This window comes from Taeniopygia guttata, chromosome 15, assembly GCF_048771995.1.
Source record: "Taeniopygia guttata chromosome 15, bTaeGut7.mat, whole genome shotgun sequence".
In the NCBI taxonomy this organism is placed as follows: domain Eukaryota; kingdom Metazoa; phylum Chordata; class Aves; order Passeriformes; family Estrildidae; genus Taeniopygia; species Taeniopygia guttata.
The window spans coordinates 9,571,198-9,592,645 of NC_133040.1; the positions used below are offsets into that span (position 1 = coordinate 9,571,198).

The 21,448-nt window shown below is 53.6% G+C and overlaps 1 protein-coding gene across 3 annotated transcripts in view; it reads right to left on the reverse strand.

The window, feature by feature from the left end:
• The window catches only part of SGSM1 (small G protein signaling modulator 1), a 36,431-nt gene that overhangs the window by 8,715 nt on the left and 6,268 nt on the right, over window positions 1-21,448 (reverse strand). The window contains exons 3-20 of one of the 3 annotated variants that reach the window (XM_030286130.4): window positions 17,565-17,640; window positions 14,546-14,708; window positions 13,675-13,827; window positions 13,137-13,204; window positions 12,859-13,004; window positions 12,304-12,435; window positions 11,702-11,826; window positions 10,272-10,339; window positions 9,762-9,925; window positions 9,236-9,365; window positions 7,764-7,934; window positions 6,768-6,906; window positions 6,460-6,524; window positions 4,698-4,843; window positions 3,629-3,757; window positions 3,097-3,279; window positions 1,461-1,532; window positions 405-986 (exon numbers count right to left, since the gene is read on the reverse strand). In XM_030286130.4, coding sequence (XP_030141990.2) covers window positions 405-986; window positions 1,461-1,532; window positions 3,097-3,279; window positions 3,629-3,757; window positions 4,698-4,843; window positions 6,460-6,524; window positions 6,768-6,906; window positions 7,764-7,934; window positions 9,236-9,365; window positions 9,762-9,925; window positions 10,272-10,339; window positions 11,702-11,826; window positions 12,304-12,435; window positions 12,859-13,004; window positions 13,137-13,204; window positions 13,675-13,827; window positions 14,546-14,708; window positions 17,565-17,640 — 2,712 coding nt within the window. The remainder of the gene's footprint in view (window positions 1-404; window positions 987-1,460; window positions 1,533-3,096; window positions 3,280-3,628; window positions 3,758-4,697; window positions 4,844-6,459; window positions 6,525-6,767; window positions 6,907-7,763; window positions 7,935-9,235; window positions 9,366-9,761; window positions 9,926-10,271; window positions 10,340-11,701; window positions 11,827-12,303; window positions 12,436-12,858; window positions 13,005-13,136; window positions 13,205-13,674; window positions 13,828-14,545; window positions 14,709-17,564; window positions 17,641-21,448) is intronic. The other 2 variants (XM_072936015.1, XM_030286129.4) reach the window with 2 other exon arrangements.

Sequence of the window (21,448 nt, forward strand, 5' to 3'; positions counted from 1 at the left end):
AGCTGCCAGAGAGATTATTTGGAGTCTGAAGTATCTCTCTGATGAGGAGAGACCGCGGGAGTTGGGCCTGGTCAGTCTAGAGAAGACTGAGAGGAAATCTCATCAATCCATGCAAACAAATCACGTGCCAAAAGGAGAGTGCCAGACTCTTTTCAGTGGTGCTGAGTGACAGCACAAGGAGCAATGGCCATAAACTGAAACAAAACAACATGAGGAAAACCTTCTTCCCATGCAGAGTGGCAGCTGCCCAGGGAGTGCAGGGAATCTCCCTCTCTGGAGACATCCCAAACTCACCTGGACAAGGTTGGACTGGATGATCTCCAGAGGGCCCTTCCCAGCCCAGCTGCTCTGTGGGGCTGTGAGGCAGCCAGGAAGGAACCCCCCCATGCCAGGTCTGTACTTACAGAGTAGGTGACACCCGTGGAGGAGAGAGCAGCGGGTTCACTGCTGGTCAGATCAGTCACAGTCAGAGAGTCCAGCTGTGGGTACAGACTCTCCATCTCTGGCTCCTCAGAGAGGTTGTCCTCACTCTCCACCAGGCTCTGCTTCTCCGCCTCGCTGTCTGCCCAGCTCTCCACCACAGTCAGGGCCACAGCGTCACCGTCACGCAGGAGCCCCGCCGAGCCTGAGCCCATGGGGACAAAATCCACGCTTCCACCAGTGGGGAATTCACCTTCCAGGCTGTCTTGGCCCTGCAGCTTCTCCTGCTGGACACCGTCCGTGTCTGGTGGGGCTGGCACGTCAGACCCAGCAGCCTTTCCCTGGGAGCTGGATGAGGATTTGGTGGTTTCCAGGGCACTGTCCTCGTTGCTGAAGCTGCGCTCCGAGAACCCTGATGTGATGGAGAAGTTCTGGGAAGAGGGGTGCCCAGAATCAGGGGAGCATGTGCCATTGGGGACTGTCCCATTGGGGATCTTGCTTTGTTTGCCATCTTCCAGCTGAGAATCTACTTCAGTCTGCTCCACCTCATCCACAGATTCAAACACCTGCAAAGAGGGAAGACATCCCAGGCATTCAGCAAGTGTTGGGAACATTTGCACTACATGCCCGAGAGCTGTGTACTCATAATGCCCATTATCCCAGCAGTGGAGAGGGAGGAAAATCCCCCTTTAGCTTCTTCTGCCTGGATTTGAGTCATTTGCACAACTCCAAGCCCACAAATCCCTGCTACAAAGGACTATGCTTTGCTTGGCATTATATACTGGGCAGAAATTTCAACTGGCCATGAACACAGAGAGCAGCCATGGGCCTTCAGGTGTGAGGCCAGAGCTGCCAGGTGAACATTGAACAGCCCAAGCAGAGCGCAGTTCTGACATTAGCAGCTCCAAAGCAGGCTGGGGACTCATTTACCACTTCCAACACTGCTTCTGTTTGCCAGAAATCGCTGTGGTTGTGGTGAGGGGTCAGCCCAAGCTAAGGCAGAGCCGTGGGGACAAGGAATGGAGGGACAAGGTGCTCACCTGGGTGCTGGAGCTGGAGTCGCTCTGCAGCCGAGCGTGGTTCTGCCGGCCGGAGCTGCAGCTCTGCGAGGACTGCAGGGGACAGGCAAAAGTGAGAAAGAAAAGAAAAGCAAAGGGGTCAGGGTGAGGGAACTCAAGCAGAGGTGGCACTTCTGTGGGTGAAGAACAAACAGAAAATGCATCCAGTAAATATCTGATCCACGGAGGGCGTTCTTGTCACATCACCCAGCACAGTGCCCTGCCTCAGCCCCTGACACTGCTGGGAGGGTGACAAGGCCAAAGCTTTGTCAGGTTCAAGTGCTGTGTGTTGGGCCTGAAGGAGCTGCTTTCCTCTGGCCTGCACGGAGGTCACACTGCCTCCCTGGAGTGAGAATTTCTACAAATCTCTGTCCTAATTTGGCAGCAATGCAGCTCAGCCCAGCTCAGTTTACATAAACGATGAAGTCAGGCTATAAAACAGTCCCTCCAAGCATATTCATGCTTTTTTCCTTTTCCTCAAGGACAAATATTGATGCTTTAAGCCAGACTCGGTGGAAGCAGCTCCTCTCAAAGTCACGAGCACCCTGTTCTGGCTTCCAGCTGAAGCACAGAGGGAAGGGCTGGGCTTTGCAGGCACCAGCCTGGCTCCGTGGGTCCCTCTGAACAACCAGCCCACAATGAGAGCGAGTCCTCCCCATTAGCTGAGCAGAGGTGCAGAGCGTGGCCATGACATCACACACAAACAATAGGATTTTAAGAAAATGCAGCACATTCAGAACAGCAGCTGTCCCCACCCTTGTATTGTGGGTGTTTGCTGGGCAAGGCTCTGGTGGGGAAAGGAAGGGCGACAGTTTTCCTCCATTACCATGGGAGCACTTAAAACAGGAAATTTCAGGTTGAGATGGAAAAAGGGGGGAACTTTGCGTGTGTTCACTCTGCCAGCTCCTTTCCCAGTGCCTGTTCCCAGAACAGACACACGTGGGTCCAAAGGAAGAGCCACGGTGGAGATGCTGAGGGGATGGGAATGATTCCCAGGGCTTCAGCCAATGGAGCTGCTCACCCTGAGAGCTGCACCATCCAGTTCCACCCTGCCCCTGGCTGAGCTCATTTCTTTCCAAAAGCACTCACATAAACTTCCCAGAGGGAAGCAGATCAAATCTCCAGCGCTCACCTCCCCTCTGGGCCAGCAGCCTGAGGTCAGGGAATGCTCTGCCATGCTGGGCTCTTCTCCTCCAAGGACAAAACTCTCATGGAAACACTCCCTGGACTCTGTTCCCAGGACTGCCTTTCCTTTCACAGGCTTTTCCCTCCACACCCTTTGGTTTGGGCTGTGGATCTCATTCCTCACTGCATTGCTAAAAACCAGTCCCAAGGTGCTGTGGATGAGGGTGTGCTTTGGCTTCCTCCGTGCTGGAAAAAGAAGCCAGGAAGCCCAGTGTCCTGCTTCACAGCCCCTTAATGCCAGGAACATGCTCTTCCTCCTCACCCCTACTTCAAAGCATCTTCCATGCCCCCAGGAGTGCATCAGGTAATGAGAATTTCACTTCCACAGAATACAGAGAGGAGCAAGGCACACAGGTGGGCACAGGAGGAGGCTGGACAGGACCTGTGTCTCCACCCCACACAGACTCTGGGTGGGCACTGCCCAAGCCCTCACCTCGTTGCTGATGGTGGAGTCCCTGTGCATCATCCTCTGGATGTGGGAGTCCAGGCTGGCCCCCGAGGAGCACTTGGCCAGGGCTGCGGCGTGCGACTCCTTCTCGCGCTGCCGGACGATGGCCTCGCAGCCCAGCCACTCTGCCATGGTGTGCTCGTAGCACGCCCGGGTCTGCTCGTCAGCCTGGGACACGAGGGGACAGGGGCTGGCAATGGCTGTCCCTGCAGAGCCCCAAACCAGCCCCAGCTGTGCCCCGCACAGGGCGGCGCAGTTTGTGTGAGCTGTGGCTCGTGGGACACAGCCACCATTACCCTGCAGAAAAATTTTGGATGGAAAAACGCCCATCCATCTCCTCCCTGCCCTCCCAAGGTGCACAAGGCACTGCACATGAGGAGCTGCACAGGCCAGCAGCTGTGATGGCTGCTGATCCAAGGGTTTGCCCACTCCTACCTACAGCCCAGTGCAGAGTGGACATGTGGGCTCACCGGGCAGCACCAGGGCACACCAGTGAGCACAGCACACCCTCACCAACCTCCTTCCTCTCCGCCTCTGTCATCCCAAACTGGTAATGGCCCAGCAGGAAGGGCCACACAGCCTTCCTGATCTCATGCTGGATCCCGCCGTAGTAGATCAGCCGCAGCAGCTCCTGGTCCTCGTAACTCTGTGGGAAGAGCCTGGGTCAGGGCACGGACACAGCCAGGATGTATGGGTGTCCCCAGCCTGGCTGTGCCACCCATCAGCACCCCAGCTGATGCCACAGGTTTTAGCTTTTATATTTTTCACATTCTGTGCTGCTTTGGTGTGTAGTTCTGAGCTTTATATTAGGGGATGGTGAGCTCTGTGCACAGAGCAGGGAGACAAAACAATTCCTTCTCTAGCTGGGGACCAGGGACAAATGATCCAAATCTCAGGCCCAAGAGCACAAACAACGTGGACTGAAGAGAGAAAAACAAGCAGGATGGGACTTCATAAGCTAAATGTATAAGTGGACAATTAACTCCAATATGCAAATGGACCAGAACTTATAAAAGTGACCCCGTGACAGGTCGTGCATTTTGTGACCATTTTGGTTCATCTTGGGTGGGCTCTGGTGCTGCCTAAGGTGGATCCATTGAGGCCTCCTAATAAATACCTACTTTATCCTTTATCTCTTTCTAGTCTCTGTGTTAGAGATTCCCCAGCCCCACTGCCCATGATCCCTCAGACCCCTGCCTGGGTTTAAGTAGAGCCAGAGGCGTGGGTGGACATTTTGGTTCTCCACACCAAAGAGTGGCCCACCAAAGTCACCGAGGGCCACTGCTGTGCCTCTGAGCTGGCAGCACCCCACTCAGGACAGCAGAACTTGGGTGACAGACACTGCTGCAGGCAGGCTCTGAGCAGAAGCACTTGAAGAAGAGCAGTGCTCACTCCTCAGCTCTCACATGCCAAGGATTAGGAGCCTCAGGCTGTGCGCAGCCTGGGACAGCCTGGCTGACTTCCCTCCTTGAGGAACTTCTCCATGTGTTTCACCACCTCCCTCCCCGTGCCACACCCGCTTCAGCGATGCTGCCCTGGGCTCCCCGAGCCCAGCAGAGCTGGTGTGTCCCCAGGGATGGCCCTACCGAGCTGTCCTGCAGGTATCTGTGCCAGATGTCCACGGTGAGCCCCTCGCTGGCGCTGCAGGGCACGTCGGGGGACACGATGCTGTGGTTCACCAGCGCCGACAGGTGCGTCCTCACCGTGGACAGGTGCCTGCAGTAGGCCAACCCTGCAGCAGGAACACCACACCTTCAGCTCTGCAACTCCGGGAAACACGAGGATGAAGAGCAGCAGAACGATCTGGTGGGGTTGTATCAGAGTCCAGGACTGTGGGAATCCAGGGCTTCCCTCTGGCTGCCCTGGCAGGTCTGGGACCCTGGCAGGGGTCAGGAACCCCCCTGGACAGAGCCCCCAGAGACACTGTCTGTGATCTCTGTCCATGGAAAAGAGTTTTCAATCTTACAGGATGAATTACAAGCTTTGAGTGTTTGATAAGAGTAATAATTAAGTGTGACACGGGTGCAAAAGTAAAATTTTAAGTTTCTAGATTAGGGGTTCAGAGGGGACAAGATGGAGGAATTGGGTGTGTTGTGTCCTTTTCTCCTCCTTCATGCCCTCCATGTTTCACTGTGGTGTTGGCATTTTTCTGTTGGTTCAGGCTGGGGACACACTGTCCAACGTAGGTGACAGATATTGGCACATTATTGTAAATCCAGCACAGGTAGTTTCTGGTATTTAATGTTTGTACCATCCCACTGAGGGCAGAGCCCCACACGCTGCCCTGCAGGACAGAGCTGCGGCAGGGCAGCAGAACATGTTAGAGATAAACAGAATAAACAACCTTGAAACCAGCACAGACCAATTATGGCTTCTGCTTTGGCAGCGGGGCAGAAAGACAGAGACTTTCTACAATCTCGAAATCACCAATACCCACAGATTCCGACACAGGACATCCCTCTGGCTGCCCTGGATGTCTCCAGACCCTGGCAGGGGGTTCAGAGACCCTGGCAAGAAGTCAAAAACACCTGTGGCTTCTATTTTAGCCCATGGGAGAGGCTGCCAACTCTATATGAGGAATTACAAGCCACAAGGGTTTGAGTAGTGTAATAGGGGAATTGACACAGGCTGGAAAAAGTAGAATTTTAGGCTTTTTAGAATGTAATTCAGGGGTACAAGATGGAGGAATCTGTGCATGTCCTAGCCTTCTTTCCTTTCCTTTTGTCCTCCATGTCTTGGTGTGATGGTGACACTTTTCTATTGGTTTAGGAGAGGGACACACTGTCCAACATAGATGTCAGATACTGGTGCATTGTTATAATCAGACTATATGTAACTTTTGATATAAAAGGTAAACACCACCCAGAGGGCACACCAGACTGCACTAGTGCACTTCTGCACTAGGCAGACCTCAGCAGGTCAGAGAGAAAATATTATAGATGAGGAGAAATAAACAACCTTGAAAAAAACTTGACTTCACGTATTCCAGACCTCTTCCTCAGCTGCTGGGCTAGGGGAACAAGGACTTACACACTGTTGGGGTCTCACCAGCTGACCCTGAGAGGGCTGGGCCCTGGGGGAGACTCCCTGCAGCCACATCCACCCTCAGAGCAGGGAGTCTACTGGGACAGGTCGCTCATCTCGTACCCCCAGTGCTGCTGCTCACGGGGTCACGGCTGAGAGGCAGAGCCCAGCTTTTGCTCCCCACCCTGAGCACGTGAAGCAGGCTGGTCCCAGCTCCCCCAGCCACTGCCAGCTGCCCCAGCACCACTCCCAGCCCAGAGACCAGGACATCACCCTTTATCCTGCCACACATCCCAGGGCAGCAGCGGGGTGACAAGTACTCACATCCATAGAAAGCCCGGGACAGGATCTGGTACTTCATGTTGTCACATAACAGCTTCAGCGGAGCTCTGCCAACAAAAACACACAGGATGTGAGGGCAGAAAATGCTCCTGTGCATCCCCTCAGCCTGGCTTTGATCCCCCTGACCCAGCTTTGCCTGCAGAGATTCACCAGGAACGCTGCCCGGGTTCAGAGCAGCAATTCCTGCTGCCAGGTTATGGGGCAGCTGAGATGTCCCAGCTGCAGGGACAAGCCTGCCATGGTTCCTGGGCACTGAGCCCTGGCCCTGCTGTGCCCCTGTGCCCTCGTACCTCTCGTGGCTGCAGCCGTTGGCCGGGCCCCCGTCGGAGGAGCCGCTCTGGGAGCAGGAGGAGCAGGAGGATTTGCGGGTGCTGGGCTGCCACATGGGGGGCAGGACAGCCCCCGGAGCGTCCATCAGGTCCTGGGGCACTGCAGGAGGGCAGAGAGGAGCATCAGCTACAGCCTGGCACTGCCCTGCAGTCAGGGAGCTACAGGGACCCAACAGAGAGAGAGCTTTCACTGGCAAATGCAGCATCCTGCTCTTCCCAAGGAGGCTCCAGCACCAAGCACAGGGAATCACAGCACTGGTGAGCTCAGGAGAAAGGAAAGAGCACAAAGAGCACTGATGAGAGAGAACCATTGCTGATTAACCAGCTAATTCAGAAAGCTGATCTTAAACCGCTTCGTGCTGACCAAGGCAGAAACCCAACACCAAGGCTCCAGAGAGAAAACAGGATTGAAATCAGCTGCTGTCCCAGGAAGAGTGGATTACTGCAAGGGAAAAGGCCCATCCCTCAAAGGATGCCATCCAAAGTTCAGGGAAAGAAGGGAGCATCCAAATCACAAGACAGGAGATGAAGACTTGGATGAAGAGGTTGAGAGGCACAGCAGGAGCTCTGCATGTTGTCACTTGTTAATCCCTGCTTAAACTCAAATTGCTACTGCAAAGGCCTCGGGTTCTGCTCAGGTACCACCCACACACAGCCCAGGCCACGAGGAATAATCCTCTTTACTCCTCCTTGGAAATTTAATTGTGGCAGAAATTTCATCTTCTGGCTGGGCAAAGGTCTCCTCGCTCTCCCTTGGTCTCAGTGGCTCTCCCTGCTCGTGATGAGGAATAAATGACATTGGCAGGAAAAATACTGAATTATTCCCACAGAAGTCCCTTCCCCTCCCACTGAGCTGATGGGTCAGTGACAGTCAGTGGTGACAGGGCCAGCTCTGCAGGAGCTCTCAAGTGACAACACAGGCGAGCTGAGCACCAGACCCAACCAACAGCTCATTACACTGATGCCAAGAGGTGCCCAGAGCAGCACGGAGAACTCGGGATCTGCCAGGGAGACTCAGGCACCATTTAGGGATCACCACCATCTTGCTTCCAGCTGGAATCTTCATGATCTTCCCTCTCCCAGCAGTCACAGGTGCAAGGAATGGGTGAAAAGCACCATTAATGGCAACTAGAGACACAGAGAGAGGACAAAGGCACCAATGAAAGGGGAGAAAGGAAGAATCTGTGGAGAAGAGAGAATGATGCAGTTCCACTCCTGGCTGAGGAGGTGCACAGGAACAGCACAAGCTGTGATGATGCCAGCTGAGGAGGTGGCAGCAATTCATTTCCAAGAAAATGTGGCCCCCAGCATGGAATTTTAAGGGGTAGATCAAAAAGCAGCCACAGAAAGGCACATCTTTATCTGCTGTTTTAGCTTCAATCAGGTTTTTATCTGACTCACTGAATTGTGTTAGTCAGCTGAAGGCAGGGAGAACCAAGTATAATCTCAACTGACGTTATGGAGGAGTCACAGCGGATGTAATTTCTCCCTCATAGCCTCCAAAGTGTAGGGAAAAGGTTTCCATCCAATTTCAGAGCTCTTTAAAAGAACACAAGTCTTCCATCTAGAACTCATGCTCTCCCCCTTCTAAAGTCACCTATGATATCCCCAGAGGTCGGGAAACAGTTCTTGGCATCTCACAGAAGAGTGAGGACACGTGTACAGACATTTCAGCCAGGTTCAGCTCATTCACCACCAGACATGAAGAGGCATTTCTGGTTTGGAGAATCCAGCAGCATCCCCTCCCTCGAGTTAGGGACTGAAGACAGAGCAGGGTGCAGCCTGGCAGCACCCAGAGCAGGGTGCTGGGACCTCACCTTTGGCTGCAGGAGCATCACTGGATTTAATGCAGCAAGAGAAGAATCAGCCCTGGGGGCTTGTGACAGCAAAAGGTGGCCCCCAAGTGACCAAAGTGAATCTTTTTACTAGAATTATGTGAGTATTACTAAGAGGGGTTTTTGCTGACCATTAACGCTGTTGTGCAGCTGCAGAAACAAAGGACTCAGTAGCAAGTGGAAGTTAAAACAAAACAAAACAAAAAAACCCAACAAAAACAAAACAACAACAAAAAAAAAACCCCACAAAACACAAAACATAGAATCATGGAATGATTGGGTTGGAAGGGAATTCAGAGATCATTTAGTTCCACCCCTTGCCATGGGCAGGGACACCTTCCATGATCCCAGGTTGCTCCAAGCCCCGTCCAGCCTAGCCTTGGACTTTCCCAGGGATGGGGCAGCCACATCTGGCTGTTCTCTGTGCCAGGGAGGAATGATGTTCTCCCTCCCAGGGAGGAATGATGACATTTAAATCAGGCAGCACTGGCACAACCAGAGCCCCTCCCCTGGAACCACCTCCCAGTTTGCCCCGTGCCCATCAGCACCGTGTCCCAGCTGCTCCAACCCCCCCAAAGCCTGCCCTGCACTCACCAAACTCCATCTGTGTCCCGGGGTAGATGATCCTGAAGACATAATCCGTGGCTTCGTCATCTTCCTTGTCAGATGCAGACTCAGAGGAGCCCTGGGGGCTTCGCTTCTTCAGTTTGGGGAACACCTTTCCCTGGGGAGCAGGACCTGCCCTTCATGAGCCACCCATGTCCAACCACTCCCTTCCCGAGCTCCTGCTCCACCTGCCTTGCCATGTCTGCACATTCCCTGGGCTGCAGCAGCCCCTGGATCAAGTTTCCAGTGGCAGGTGAATCCATAACCCTGCTGGGCACAGGGTAAGTACAGCCCAGAGAGCCAAACCCTCATGGGCAGCCCTCCCATAGCACCCCCCCAGCTTTCCAGAAGGGTCTGTGTGGCTGAGCAAGGCCATTAGCTAAACCTCCACCACCAGATTTTAATATTAATTAATTGAATTTGTTCATTTTGGGAGGGGATCATTTAAAACACAGCAGCCACTAATGCCAGGCAGAGCATCCACAGGGGAGCCCCAGCAGGAGCAGGCACCCACCTTTCCCCGCTGTGACCAGAGGGGTGGATCCAGCTGCCCGTGGGGCAGGAGGCCGTTCTCCAGGCAGGACAGGAACTGCAGCAAGTGCCCTCCACGGGGGAAGCGCAGAGGTGGCCTCTGGATGCCATCCTGGCTCACCAGGACAACCGTGCCACCACTGTCTACTGTTGGCAACACAAGAGCAGACACGGCCATCAGTGAGGGAAACAGCACAGGCTGAGAGGCAGGAGAGCTCAGGGAATGGAAAATAAGGATTTTCTTCCTTGTGGGGATTCTCCTCCATGAAAAGACAGGCTCTGGAAAAGGCTTGCTGGGATCACCCCTTTGGAAATCAGAGCCCTGCCCTGCAAGGAGCACTCCCAGCCAGTCTTTCCCAGGAGGTGGGGAAAGACTTTTCTAGAAGCACTGAAATCATAGTGGCCACCCAGAGCTCTGGGCATCTGCCCTGGAGCCAAAGCAAACAGTGTCCCAGAGGTGACACAGCCCCCAGCAGCCCCAGCTGTGCCTTACCCTGCTGGTGACAGTGCAGATACACGATCTCCTCCAGGCGAATGGTCATGGCATAGTCCCAGTACACGCTGGAACAGAGGGACAGGGAAGCCGTGAGCCTCAAGGGTGTGAGATGCTCTGCTGCTGCTCACAGCAGCTCCAAACCCTGCTCCTGATCTCCTGGCAGCAGCCAAAGCCACAGAAAGGATGAGATTCCCAGAGCAGTGATGCCAGCCTGATGAGTGACAACATCCCTCCAGAACCAGGAACCAGGAATTGTCCTGCCACCTCAGCTCAGCCAGGGCCCGTCCTGCCCTGGGTGGTTTCTCTGCCCTCACACTGTTCCCAAAAAAAGGAAAGGTGTCCATGGATCCTGACAACTGCAGGGAGGGACTGGAGCCCTGCAGAGCACCCCAAGAATCCCTCAGGAGCAGCCCTGGAGACCCAAGGAAATGTGCAGTGAGGTCCAAGCCTGGGCTGCTGCTCTGCCCTGGGAGGGGAAATAAACCCTCACAATTTGTAGGGCTTTTCCCAAGCTCACAACAGGTTTGGTCTCGGCTGCTGCTGTTCAAGAATTGTCTCAGCACAAGCACCTCGAGGTGTCTGAGCAGTGCTGGAGAGCTGGTGGCCACCAGACAGAGCAGAGAAGCAGAGTTTCATTCCTGTGGAGAGCCCAGCACTGCTGTCCAAGGGTGTCAGCACTCAATCACATCCCACTTCTTTGCAACAAAGCAAATTTCCAGATTCTGAGCAGCAGCAGCATCTGCCACTTCATAAAAATAGTGCTTAAATAACATTAAAAACAGCTCATGAAGGACAGGAAGGTGTGCAAGAGTGACTCCTTGTACAGTCATACTTACTGTGCCATCTGCCTCCTCTCTTCCTTGGTCACGTCTTGACACTGGGAATTTTTAGAGCTTAGGCTGATGCCCAAGGCAAGAACTCAGAGAAGGAGTGTAGAGATGAAAACAAATTTCAGGGAAGGGTACCAGGCACAACTGAATGGCCCAGGGGCCAAGAAGAAAGGGGAGATGAAAAACAAAACCCAAAAAACTACAACGGACAATGAACAAAATCGAGGCCGAGTTCTGCTGAAGATCTCGAGGTCAAAGCATCAGTGTCCTAAACACTCCCAGCTTTCTGGAGCCAGGAGAAACCCAGGAGCATGGTGTGCTGGGAGGGAGGGAGGGAATTCCCCTCAGAAAATCCCCCAGGGCAACAAATGAAACCACTTTGTGTGTTTTGGAACAAGCCCCACTCCCTCAAGCACTTCCCAGCAGACCCACACCTCACACCACCTCCTGCCACCCTCTCCCTGCCTCCTTCCCATTACAGGCTCAAGGATGATGGCGTTTCCCTGGGAAAACAGTGATGGCTTTGCATCCCAGAGCCAAACTCTGACCCAGGGGAACGCTTCCCCCTCCTGCTCTGGCACACTCAGAGCCAGTCACCTCTTCTCGTAGTCCAGGTCGCCCACGGAGCCGTTCATCAGCTGGTTGGGGGTCCACTTCAGTGCCATGATGTCAGCAGTCTGGTGAAGGGACAGGTACCCCGGGATTGCCTCCATGTCATCTCGCTTGGGAAGAGAAACACAGCGACAGAGTGAGCTGGAAGATGCCACAAGCACAACACCCTGGAGCTCAGCCATGCCCCTCTCATACAGCCCTGCCCACCCAGCCACAAACCCTGGGAAACCTCCTAGCAGAGACTCCAGGACACCTCAAGGCCTTGGGAAAAGGCTAAGAACAACTGCCCAGCAAGGAAAAATTAATAGCTCCACCTAAAAGCAGTTTGCATTTTATTTATTTGACTGCAAGAAGCAGCACGGGACAGGAGGAAGAGTTTTGTGGTAAAGAACGGGCAGGGAGAGGAGCAGAGCTCTTCCATCCCACTGGGAGGATCCATATCACCAAGACCTCCACAAACACAATCCACTCACTGTCTTCCCAGATGAAAAAAGTGCTTCTCTCCATCCAAGAGCAATGTGGGACAGACCAAGGTGCTGAGGAGCAGAGCAGAGTTTCAAAGCCCAGGTTTCCCAGCAGGAACTCACCGGCTGCACCAGCACGTTGTTTTTGCCATACAGGAGCGTGGCTCGGGAATTCTGGTGCAGGGACTCCACGTAGTCCCTGGCAGACAGGGATGGCCTGTCATCCATGCTGCCACTGGAATGTCTTTTCTGAATCTGCAAGAGATGCCCACGAACGTGAGGTGAGCACAGACACCCTCTGGCTTCCCAAAAGCTCCTCTTGAACCTCATTCCCTCCTCACTTACCCACTTCTGAGAGAAACCACTAGAAACCTTTCCCTCACGGTCCTCTAAGGGGATTTCTGACTCTGTCCAAGCTCAGAAGAGCCCCAGGAGTGAATTTTGTTAATGCGCAGAGCAAATCCAGCTTTCTGTTCATACATGATGGTCCCAAGGGACACAGAGCCTGGCAGGCAGCGCCAGGAGGGGCTGGCACCCCAGGGCTCTCATGGGCCACGCTCCCACCACCTCTGCCTCAAAGACTTTACTCATCAGAGGGCTCCACAGGCCTTTCCAAGCAAAGGGAGCCCAGATGCTGTGGATGTAGGAGGAGCAGAGAGAGGCTGATCCCCCACTCACGCAGAGCGCCGGGCGCTTGGTGGGCGAGTCCTGGCGGCAGTGGGAGCTGTGGATCCGGTGCCTCTGTACCAGCTCATCTGCAGAGGGGTCTGTCCAGAAGTGGTCAGCAGTCTTCATCTTGGTGTATTCCAGTGCACAGGGCCCCACTGTGGAGAGGAACACCCCAAACATAAGAGAGGCAGCCTTGACCCCACTGTCACCTCCTGAATCTGCAGATCACGGATTTGGGAGCACGGGTTTGGAAAGCAAAGAGGGAAAGCAAGTAAAGAAAGTGTTACCCAATAAAGATGCTAGAATTGGCCCATCCACAGGATCCATCAGGAGAGCTTCCTTCTCATAGTACTTACTAGAAGAAATAAAGGACAGCAGAATGATGTAGCACCACAAAGTTATAGACAGTGGTTTAAATCCTTATCATGCCCTTCTCTTTCTGTATCTCCCCTTGATGGGGAGAGGGCAAGAAGCCCTAAACAGGCTGAGAAATTCCTGGGGAGCAGCAACCCTCCTGCAGCACACTGCAAGCATCACCATCTCCTAACTAACCTGTCCCAGAACAGGACACCTGAGCATGCAGATCCCAGAAGACAAAGACAATGCAGCCCTGAACACCCAGCCATCACCAGGGCCAGTGTGGCCTGTATTTTAGGGAGTGTACAGAGTTCACCAGCAGCAGGGCATCCATCAGAGTCCCCACGATGGGCACTGAGTGACACATCTGGCCTGTGCCACCCTGGCCCAGGTGGACACCGGTGTTGCCCAGGCAGCAACACCCCCAGTGCCATGGACAGAACATGGGTGGGCTGTGCCAGTGCTCACCTGCTGTTCTCCACCAGGTAGTGCACGATTTTATCCAGGACCTTTTCGAAGAGGGCCGTGCGGATCCAGAGGTGCTTGATGGCCTGAGGGGACAGGTTGGGCAGCTTCGGCACCTTGCGCACGTTCTCCGGGACCCCCTGGGCTTGGTTCCGCCTTTAGAGGTACGAGACAAGAGACAACAACACCACAGGCTCACCCCTGAACTCTGAGGGAGCCCAGGGCACTCCTGGCACCAGGAGTTTGGGGGTGTTGACCGTAGTGGCTGGGGGATTGCAGGGAATTAGCTCTGGAGGTGCTTCCCGTCCCTATCCCATCCCCTGCTCCCGTTTGGAACCAGAGGTCACCAAATCAATTCCCTGCTGTAAAGACACCCCAGAACTCTGCTCTCCCTCAGCACAGTGCTCCAGCCCACACACGTTTCCACAGCTGAGCTCACAGGCAGAGCAGCTCATCTTAGGACAGCTTAAAATTCCTGCCCGCAGGTAGCTGCTCCATCCATCTCCCTGCTAATTGTCCAAGGATGAGTAATCCTCTCCCAGACAGCAGCTGAATTACTGCAGCTTTGAGCCCTGCACACTGAGGCCAAACGTGGTTCCAGGTGGATTGGTGAACTGGTCCATAAACTGTGACAGCTCAGGAGCAGCGTGCTCAGCTGTCCCTGAAGCACCAGAGCAGAGGCAGAGAGACTTAGAACTGCTTAAATCACAACTCAACCTCCCAGAACAGCAACCAGTTTGGTCAAGATATAAAAACCCAGGAGAAGACTGAAGGAGCAATTCCTCCCATCGAGGCACAAGCTGGACCCAAACCACCCTTCCCACCCCAAAACTCGAGCGAGCAGAAAGGATTGGCAGCCCTGCTGGTGTCTTACGCGTTCTCAATGAGCTGCTCCAGGTCCTGCACCTTCCTGCAGAGCTCCTCTGCCAGGGGGAAGCTCTTGCCCACCTTCATGAAGAGCGCTGCGATCTTGTTGCTGCGCAGGAACCCGGCCGCCCTCCGCTTCAGCCCGAACAGCACGCAGCACTCCACGGCGGCTGCAGAGAGCACAGGCCTCAGGATCAGGGTATTCCCACTGGGAAGGACCCACAGGGATCATCCAGCCAAGCTCTTTGAGGGATAGGCCCATCAGTGGAACACACTGTTGTTAGCACCACGCAATCTTGGCTTTAGTAGCACCATGCTCTGCCCAACAGAGCCAACCTCGGGGTCACTGGAGCACCTTCCCTATTGTCCTGGCTTGTAAGATAAGCATGTATTCTATTGCCATCTGTTGGAGGTTGGGCAGTTTTCTTATCTCTTCCAAGAACAATGTCTCCCTCGGGGAAGTTATCTTCTGTTAATAAATTATTAAATAATTCACTACATGACCAGGAAAATTCCATCATCCCATTGTGAGATGCTCCACCCAGAGGGAGGAGCCAAGCAACCCTACCTGCATAAAATCAGCACTTTTTGGGACACTGGTCAGCCACTTTGCTGGATTCCCAGAGAAGCAGCTTCTTCTCTGCTGAATTCCCAGAGGAAGACCAGGCCCGGCTACTACCAGACCTTCAGAGAAAACTACACCCTTCTAGAGATCACCACTTCAGCAGTATTTCATCTGCCACTCCAGGAGGAGCAGCCACCATTTAACTGGACTACTACCAACACCCTGACTCCTTCCCAAAGCCCCCTGGGAGGGCTCAGGATGGATGTCTAGTGCCAAACACAGACTGATTAAACAGGCTGATCAAAGCACTGGAAAATCACACGGCTCCACACTCCTCAGGCCCTTGATCCAGGTCTGACAACGAGTTCTGCTCCCTCCTCCCCAGGAAGCCAGCGCTGCTGAGCTGAGCCCGGATGCTGCTTCACCTCCTGCCTGGAAAGGCACACTTCCCTGCAGCTGAAACCTCCATGGAGACATGGAAAAAGGCATTCCATGCAGCCCCATCACAGCAGCTCCCAGGCTGGGAGAGGCTCATTATCCTGCCTCGTTCCATGCCTGAGCTCGGTGCCGAGCAGCAGCATCCGAGGGGAGACGAGACACGGCCTGTGCTGGCAGAGCAACAAGAGATTTGGGCCAGCCCAGCCCTGCTGACCCCCAGCAGCCAGGCAGAGCCACTGTATGGACATCTGGCTTTGAAAGCAGGCCCTGCACAAGCCCTCCCAAAGCCCACAGGGCTTCAGCTGTTCCAGGATTATGTGCAGCTGCAAATAAAATAAAACAAAACCCAAACTGCTTTCCCAGAAAAGCCAGCATCTCTCTCATTTGTACTATGCTCCACAGCTGAAATACAAGTGACAAACAGCCTCACCTGCCTGGGACTGTACCCAGGGGTGCCCATTTGGAGTGCTCAGCTCAGGCTGGTGCTGAAAGCTCAGGTACCCACAGGGGGTACCTGCACTCCCAAAAACTGAGCTCCCAGTGCCACCAGTTCCATCCCAAATTCCCAGCTGAGAAACAGGAGCACGGGTGCTCTCACTGTGCTCAGGTCATGGGCAGCACATCCCAGCTCCTGCCAGGCAGGGAGAAATCTCAACTCCTGACAAGCCTCTGGCACAGAGCACCAAGACAGAGCTGCCAGCAGCATCTGCTCCCAGTGCCAGATCTGAACCTGTGCACAACACCTCTCCTGCTGGCCAGCTACAGGGAAACGTGCAGCTTCCACAGGAAAAAACTCTCCCTGTGCTCTACTAAATCCAGGGGTGATGTCAGGATTTTTGCACGAGCTTTGGAGCTCAGTTGTGTCACTGCTGCAAAGAGATTCTCCTCATCCATCAGGATATAACTCACAGCAGAGCCAGGACACACAGGATATCATCTACAGCAGATGCACATGGTGCAGCTACACCCAGGTAAAGGGGAGCTTTGACTCCTGGCAAAAGACTGAAGATATTCCTGAGCTCTGACATGATCCAAACCTCTCAGGCTGAGCAGCCTCGGCTGACGTGGACACCAAACCCTGGGCTCCCCATCAGCCTCCCAGGGTAGCCTGGATGTGACAGATGCCAGGTCGTGTTTGTCTGCTCCAAACCCCCCCTCACAGCACCAGGAGGGCTGCTGCCCTTCCCTGCCAGACCCCTGCCTCCATCCCCAGGGCTCCGTGAGGAGGGCTCTGCTGGGAAAGCAGCTCTCTCCAGGGAAAAGGGCAGCTCTGGCAGCCAGAGCCAGGCTTGCAGCACGCTCTGCTTGGCAGGGAAAGAGGTTATTTATAAGCTCACCCAGCTCCTGGAGAGCCACAGCACTGGGGAGGGTGAAGGAAGCATTGCAGTGAGAGGAACAGCAGATGGAGCAGGAGGGGAACACCAGGAACCAGGGAAATGCAGCAGCATCTTAAGAGGCCAGAAGGAACCAAGGAGCCCTTTGTGCCTGGATGCCTCAGCCCCCTGTCACAGGAGCCTATAAATAATCCTAGTTTGAGGAGCCTCGTGCTGCACAGAAAAGCAGGGAATGAGTCACACCTGGAAGTTTCTGCTCTGCTCTGTCATCCCCACACGGGCCATGGGCTGGGAACAGGCTGCTGGGTGTCTCTGATGTGAGGGCCCAGCAGGAAAGGAGAAATCCCAGCCTCCTTTCCATCAAGTCCTATTCCAGAAAAGGTTTGGACTTGACAGACTTTCAGTTGGATCAGTTCTCGAGGGAATTTAAAAATAAAATATTGTTTCTAGTCCTTCCTCACTGGCTGCACACACTGCCAGCATCCCTCCCTCTTTTGTCACCTCCCTGTATATTTGAAGCACAAAGACCTCAGGGACTGTGACCTCTGCCAGAATAATCCATCCTCTGGCACTCCCCATTTCCCCAGCCCGAGGTCCTGGAGCTGGAGCATGTTCCCAGGAATGGCACAGCCCAGGCAGGGGATGCACAACACCAAAATACTCAGTCCAGACCAGCATGGGAGACTCACCACAAAAGGAGATGATGTGGCTGCTGTCCTCATGCACAAACTTCCTCGTCACAGCCTCCTCCATGATCTGCTTCACCTGCAGGACAGAGAGAGTTAGGGGAAAAATGGAATTTCAGCCATGGGCCTGTGGTGGGGTGGGTGCACAGGAGCCTCCTCTGCTCCCAGGTTTTCCCAATGGCACAGGAGATCTCACGGAGGATTGATGCAGCTCTGCCTGCTGAGCATCACCAGCTACTTCAAAAAGGCATAAAAAAAAGGGTTGTTTCATTTCTGAGAAACTTCACAGTAGGAAAACAATGAGCTGAGGATTAACTGAGGGAACTGAGCATCACTTAGATAAAAATCATCTAATACAAGTACCCAAATCTCATATTTAATGTTTTTACAGCATTGTTCCGTCCTCTCATTTTGTTGGACAAATTTCCTGTGACACAGCTGTCCCAAATGACTGCAACTCCCCATCAATGCCTAATTCAGCCATCACCTGGCAGCAGCTGTGCCCAGGAATTCCATTTGCACGGCAGTGCCAGCAGCTCTGCCCTCTCTGGCCCACGACTGGCACTCAGCTGACCCGGAGGAAGCTGTCACTTAGTGCTCCTCAGGGGCATGATTAGGGGACAAAAACAAATAGGACCCCACTCAGACTGGGAGGGGAATTGCTGCAGGGAGCAGACAGGAGGTCAGACCCAGCAGGTCAGGGCTGGCAGCAGAGTGGTGACTTCCATCCCCAGCTGTCACTCTCCCTAATCCTGCTGCAAGCAGCCAAAGCCCAGCTGAAGCTTTGCTCCTTAAACATTCGGTTCCCAACCACTTTTCCTTTCAAGCACAGCTGCCAGCATGCCTGGATCTCTTCTTCCAGTGCCTCTGTAACATCTTGGTTTTGGAAAACACAGGGAAAGTGTTGCCAGCACAGAGCTGAGGGTGTGAGGGAAGCTCTGCTTAGCAAGGTGTTCTCCCTGAGGGCACAGGGAGGAGGAAGATACAGCAGGTCCAGACTTGGCCAAGTGAACCTTGGCATGAATGGGAGACCTTTAATGGCATCATTTGGGGAATTAAACTCCTCTGCAAGGTATAATCAAGGTCAGTTATGCATGGCTGACAGCTCCATAAAGGCAATCCTGAGTATGGATTAAGAGCAGAGCGCTCTCTGAGCCAAGAGCTGCTCTGTCAGAGCCATCAGGTGAGATCCCAGCCCTGCTCAGTGACTGACAGAGCCCTGAGACTTCCCTGGATGCCAGGAGCTGGGATGAGCTGGTTCTGAGTCAGGAAGTCACAGGAAAGAACCTCACTGAGATGTGGAACTCATCACTGGGAAATTCCTCCAGGTCCACCTCCTGCACCTTCCCCATCTCCCACATCCCAGCCCTGTGCTCAGAGCAGTGACTCCACCTGCAGGAGCACCTCAGGGACCAGGATAAAGCTCCATCTTCCACCTCAGTGCTTTATTGTGTCCTAAAACTGCAGCTGTCCCTGGTCAGGGCACCTCCTGGAGCTCCTTCATTCCTCACCTCCCACCTGCAGCTTCCCCCTTGTCCCACGCTGGGCACAGGGAGGGGGCAGCTGCAATCCTCACTGCTCCAGCACCATTTTATTTCACATTTCAGCAACAGAAACAGGGACAGAGCAAGAGGAGAGGAGCCTCTGTCTCCCACACATCCCCCAGCCTTGGCTGCAGGATGGATCAGGGATGGGGAGCAGCACACACACATCGTGTGCACCAGCAGCCATGTGCTGCCCAGAGCTGCCCCTTTTCCTCCACCTGGAATATCCACCAGAGATATTGTGGCATCCTTCCCAGCCCAGGAGCCATCCCTGACCACCCCTGGTAGTGGAGGTTCACATCTTGGAGCCCTCAGGGATTCCCTGAAATTTGGCTGAGCCACCCTTGTCCAGATGGCTCCTAACCATCACCCAGGCAGGCTGAGCTTCCTCTGTCAGCACTGACCTCCCAGAAAATGACCACACACAGATATTAAATGTACACTCGTGGCAGCACTGGTGGTACCAGGATTTTACCCTCGACTCCCATCACAAAATACACCTGAAAAATCAACGTGCAGAGTTATGTCTTTACCAGCTTCGGATTCAATCAGGAAAAATTCCAATATAAGCAGAATATTCAAATATTTGTTTGAAATTTCAGTGCCACAGGGCCTTCCCCAGGGCAGTGACCATCTGTCTGTCCAGGGCCTGGGGACCATCCAGGACAGCAGGACCCAGCTCTGAGTGGGCATTTCCGTGCCAACACTGCACACACCACCTGCACGCTCGAGGCACAAACAAAACACCTTCCAAGAGACAAGTTCAGTGGAAAATTACTCATTAAAAGTAAATTAATTAATTAATTAATTAATTTTAAAAAAAAAATTGCACTGCGTTGACTGAGGTTGTAACACTAAAAATAAATCAAGCCTAAAGGACTGGAAGTGGAAAAGGCAACAAGGGCACTCACCTGGTATGTGACAAACACAAAGAGCAGCCCCAGCAGGGACAGGCCAGACAGACAGACAGACAGACATGGCCTCATAACACAAAACAAGGGATATCCTGGAATGGTTTGGGTGGGAAAGGACCTTAAAGCTCATCCCATTCCACCCCCTGCAGGGCAGGGACAGCTTCCACCAGCCCAGGCTGCTCCAAGCCCTGTCCAGCCTGGCCTTGGGCACTTCCAGGGAATGGAGCCAAGAGATCCCAACTTCCTCTACATACCAAGAAAGTTTTCCAACAAAACCACTTTACATTTGCCCAAACAGACACAGTTGGTGTCTGTAGGACAGCTCAGAGCCAGAGAAGCCCAAAACTCCTGACAGATCTCCCGTGCTGCTGTCCCAAAGGACTCTCCACAGCCAGCTGGGATCACCAGGACCTCAGCTGGGATCTGCCAGGGGATTTGTGACACCCCTTGGCTCCCTCCACAGAGAAGACTCGAACAGCCTCTGAATGTGCTGCATTTTTATGCTAATTCTCAGACTGTAGCCAGAACAATCCCAACAGATGAAGCTGCCCACTCTGGATCTCATGCCAGCCTAGGGAAATGAGATGTTTGCTCTCCTTTTATTAGAAAGGAAATTAAAACAGCAACTAATAATTTAGCTGTAGGTAAACTCGAGAGGAATATCAGCAAGTATTCCACAACAGCACAAACAGCCCCCCTGGCTCCAGCTCGGAGCACAGGACAAGTCCCCCTGGAAAGTGAAATCAAACCCTCACGTGTCCAACAACCCCAGGGAGGGATGAAGGATGAAGGCTTAGACCTCTCTGCCACAAAATTCCCAGGGATATGCACCATCCAAAGTCCAGCTTTGCTATCACCCAGCCCTGCTGTCATTTACACTGCTGGAACAAGCCAAATATTATCACAGCCACCACAGAGTTGCAGGACCAGGAGCACACCAAGAACTGCAGGTTTAATTAGTCCAAGGCAATATTGACTCGCAATTGGTTCTACCTGGTCAGATTTTTCCCTATAGAACCTCTGGATCATTCACAGTCTATTTTCCTGCCTCTTGCAAAGCCTTTCACTGGTCATTAAGGCATTTCTGTGGAAGCACAGCACCTCCTGTCTATTTAGCCATGCTCATAACTCTGTGAAATTGTTTACAGCCAGCCAGATGCAAACAGAGTCCCCAGGGAGATCCTTTTCCCAGCCCTGTCCCAGGGTCGAGCTCGCTCACGTTGCCACAGGCTGAGGGCAGCTGTGGGGATGCTCCTGCCCACCAGATCCAGGAAAGGGCCTGGTTGCCATATCCAGGACCAAAAAAATTCCTGGATGAGGAAAAAATGTGGCACATCAGCCCCACACTGGAGCCAAAGCAGCAGGAGAGCATCCCGAGCCAAACCCAAAGGATTTACAGCTGAAAACAGAGATGAAGATGAGGATGGAG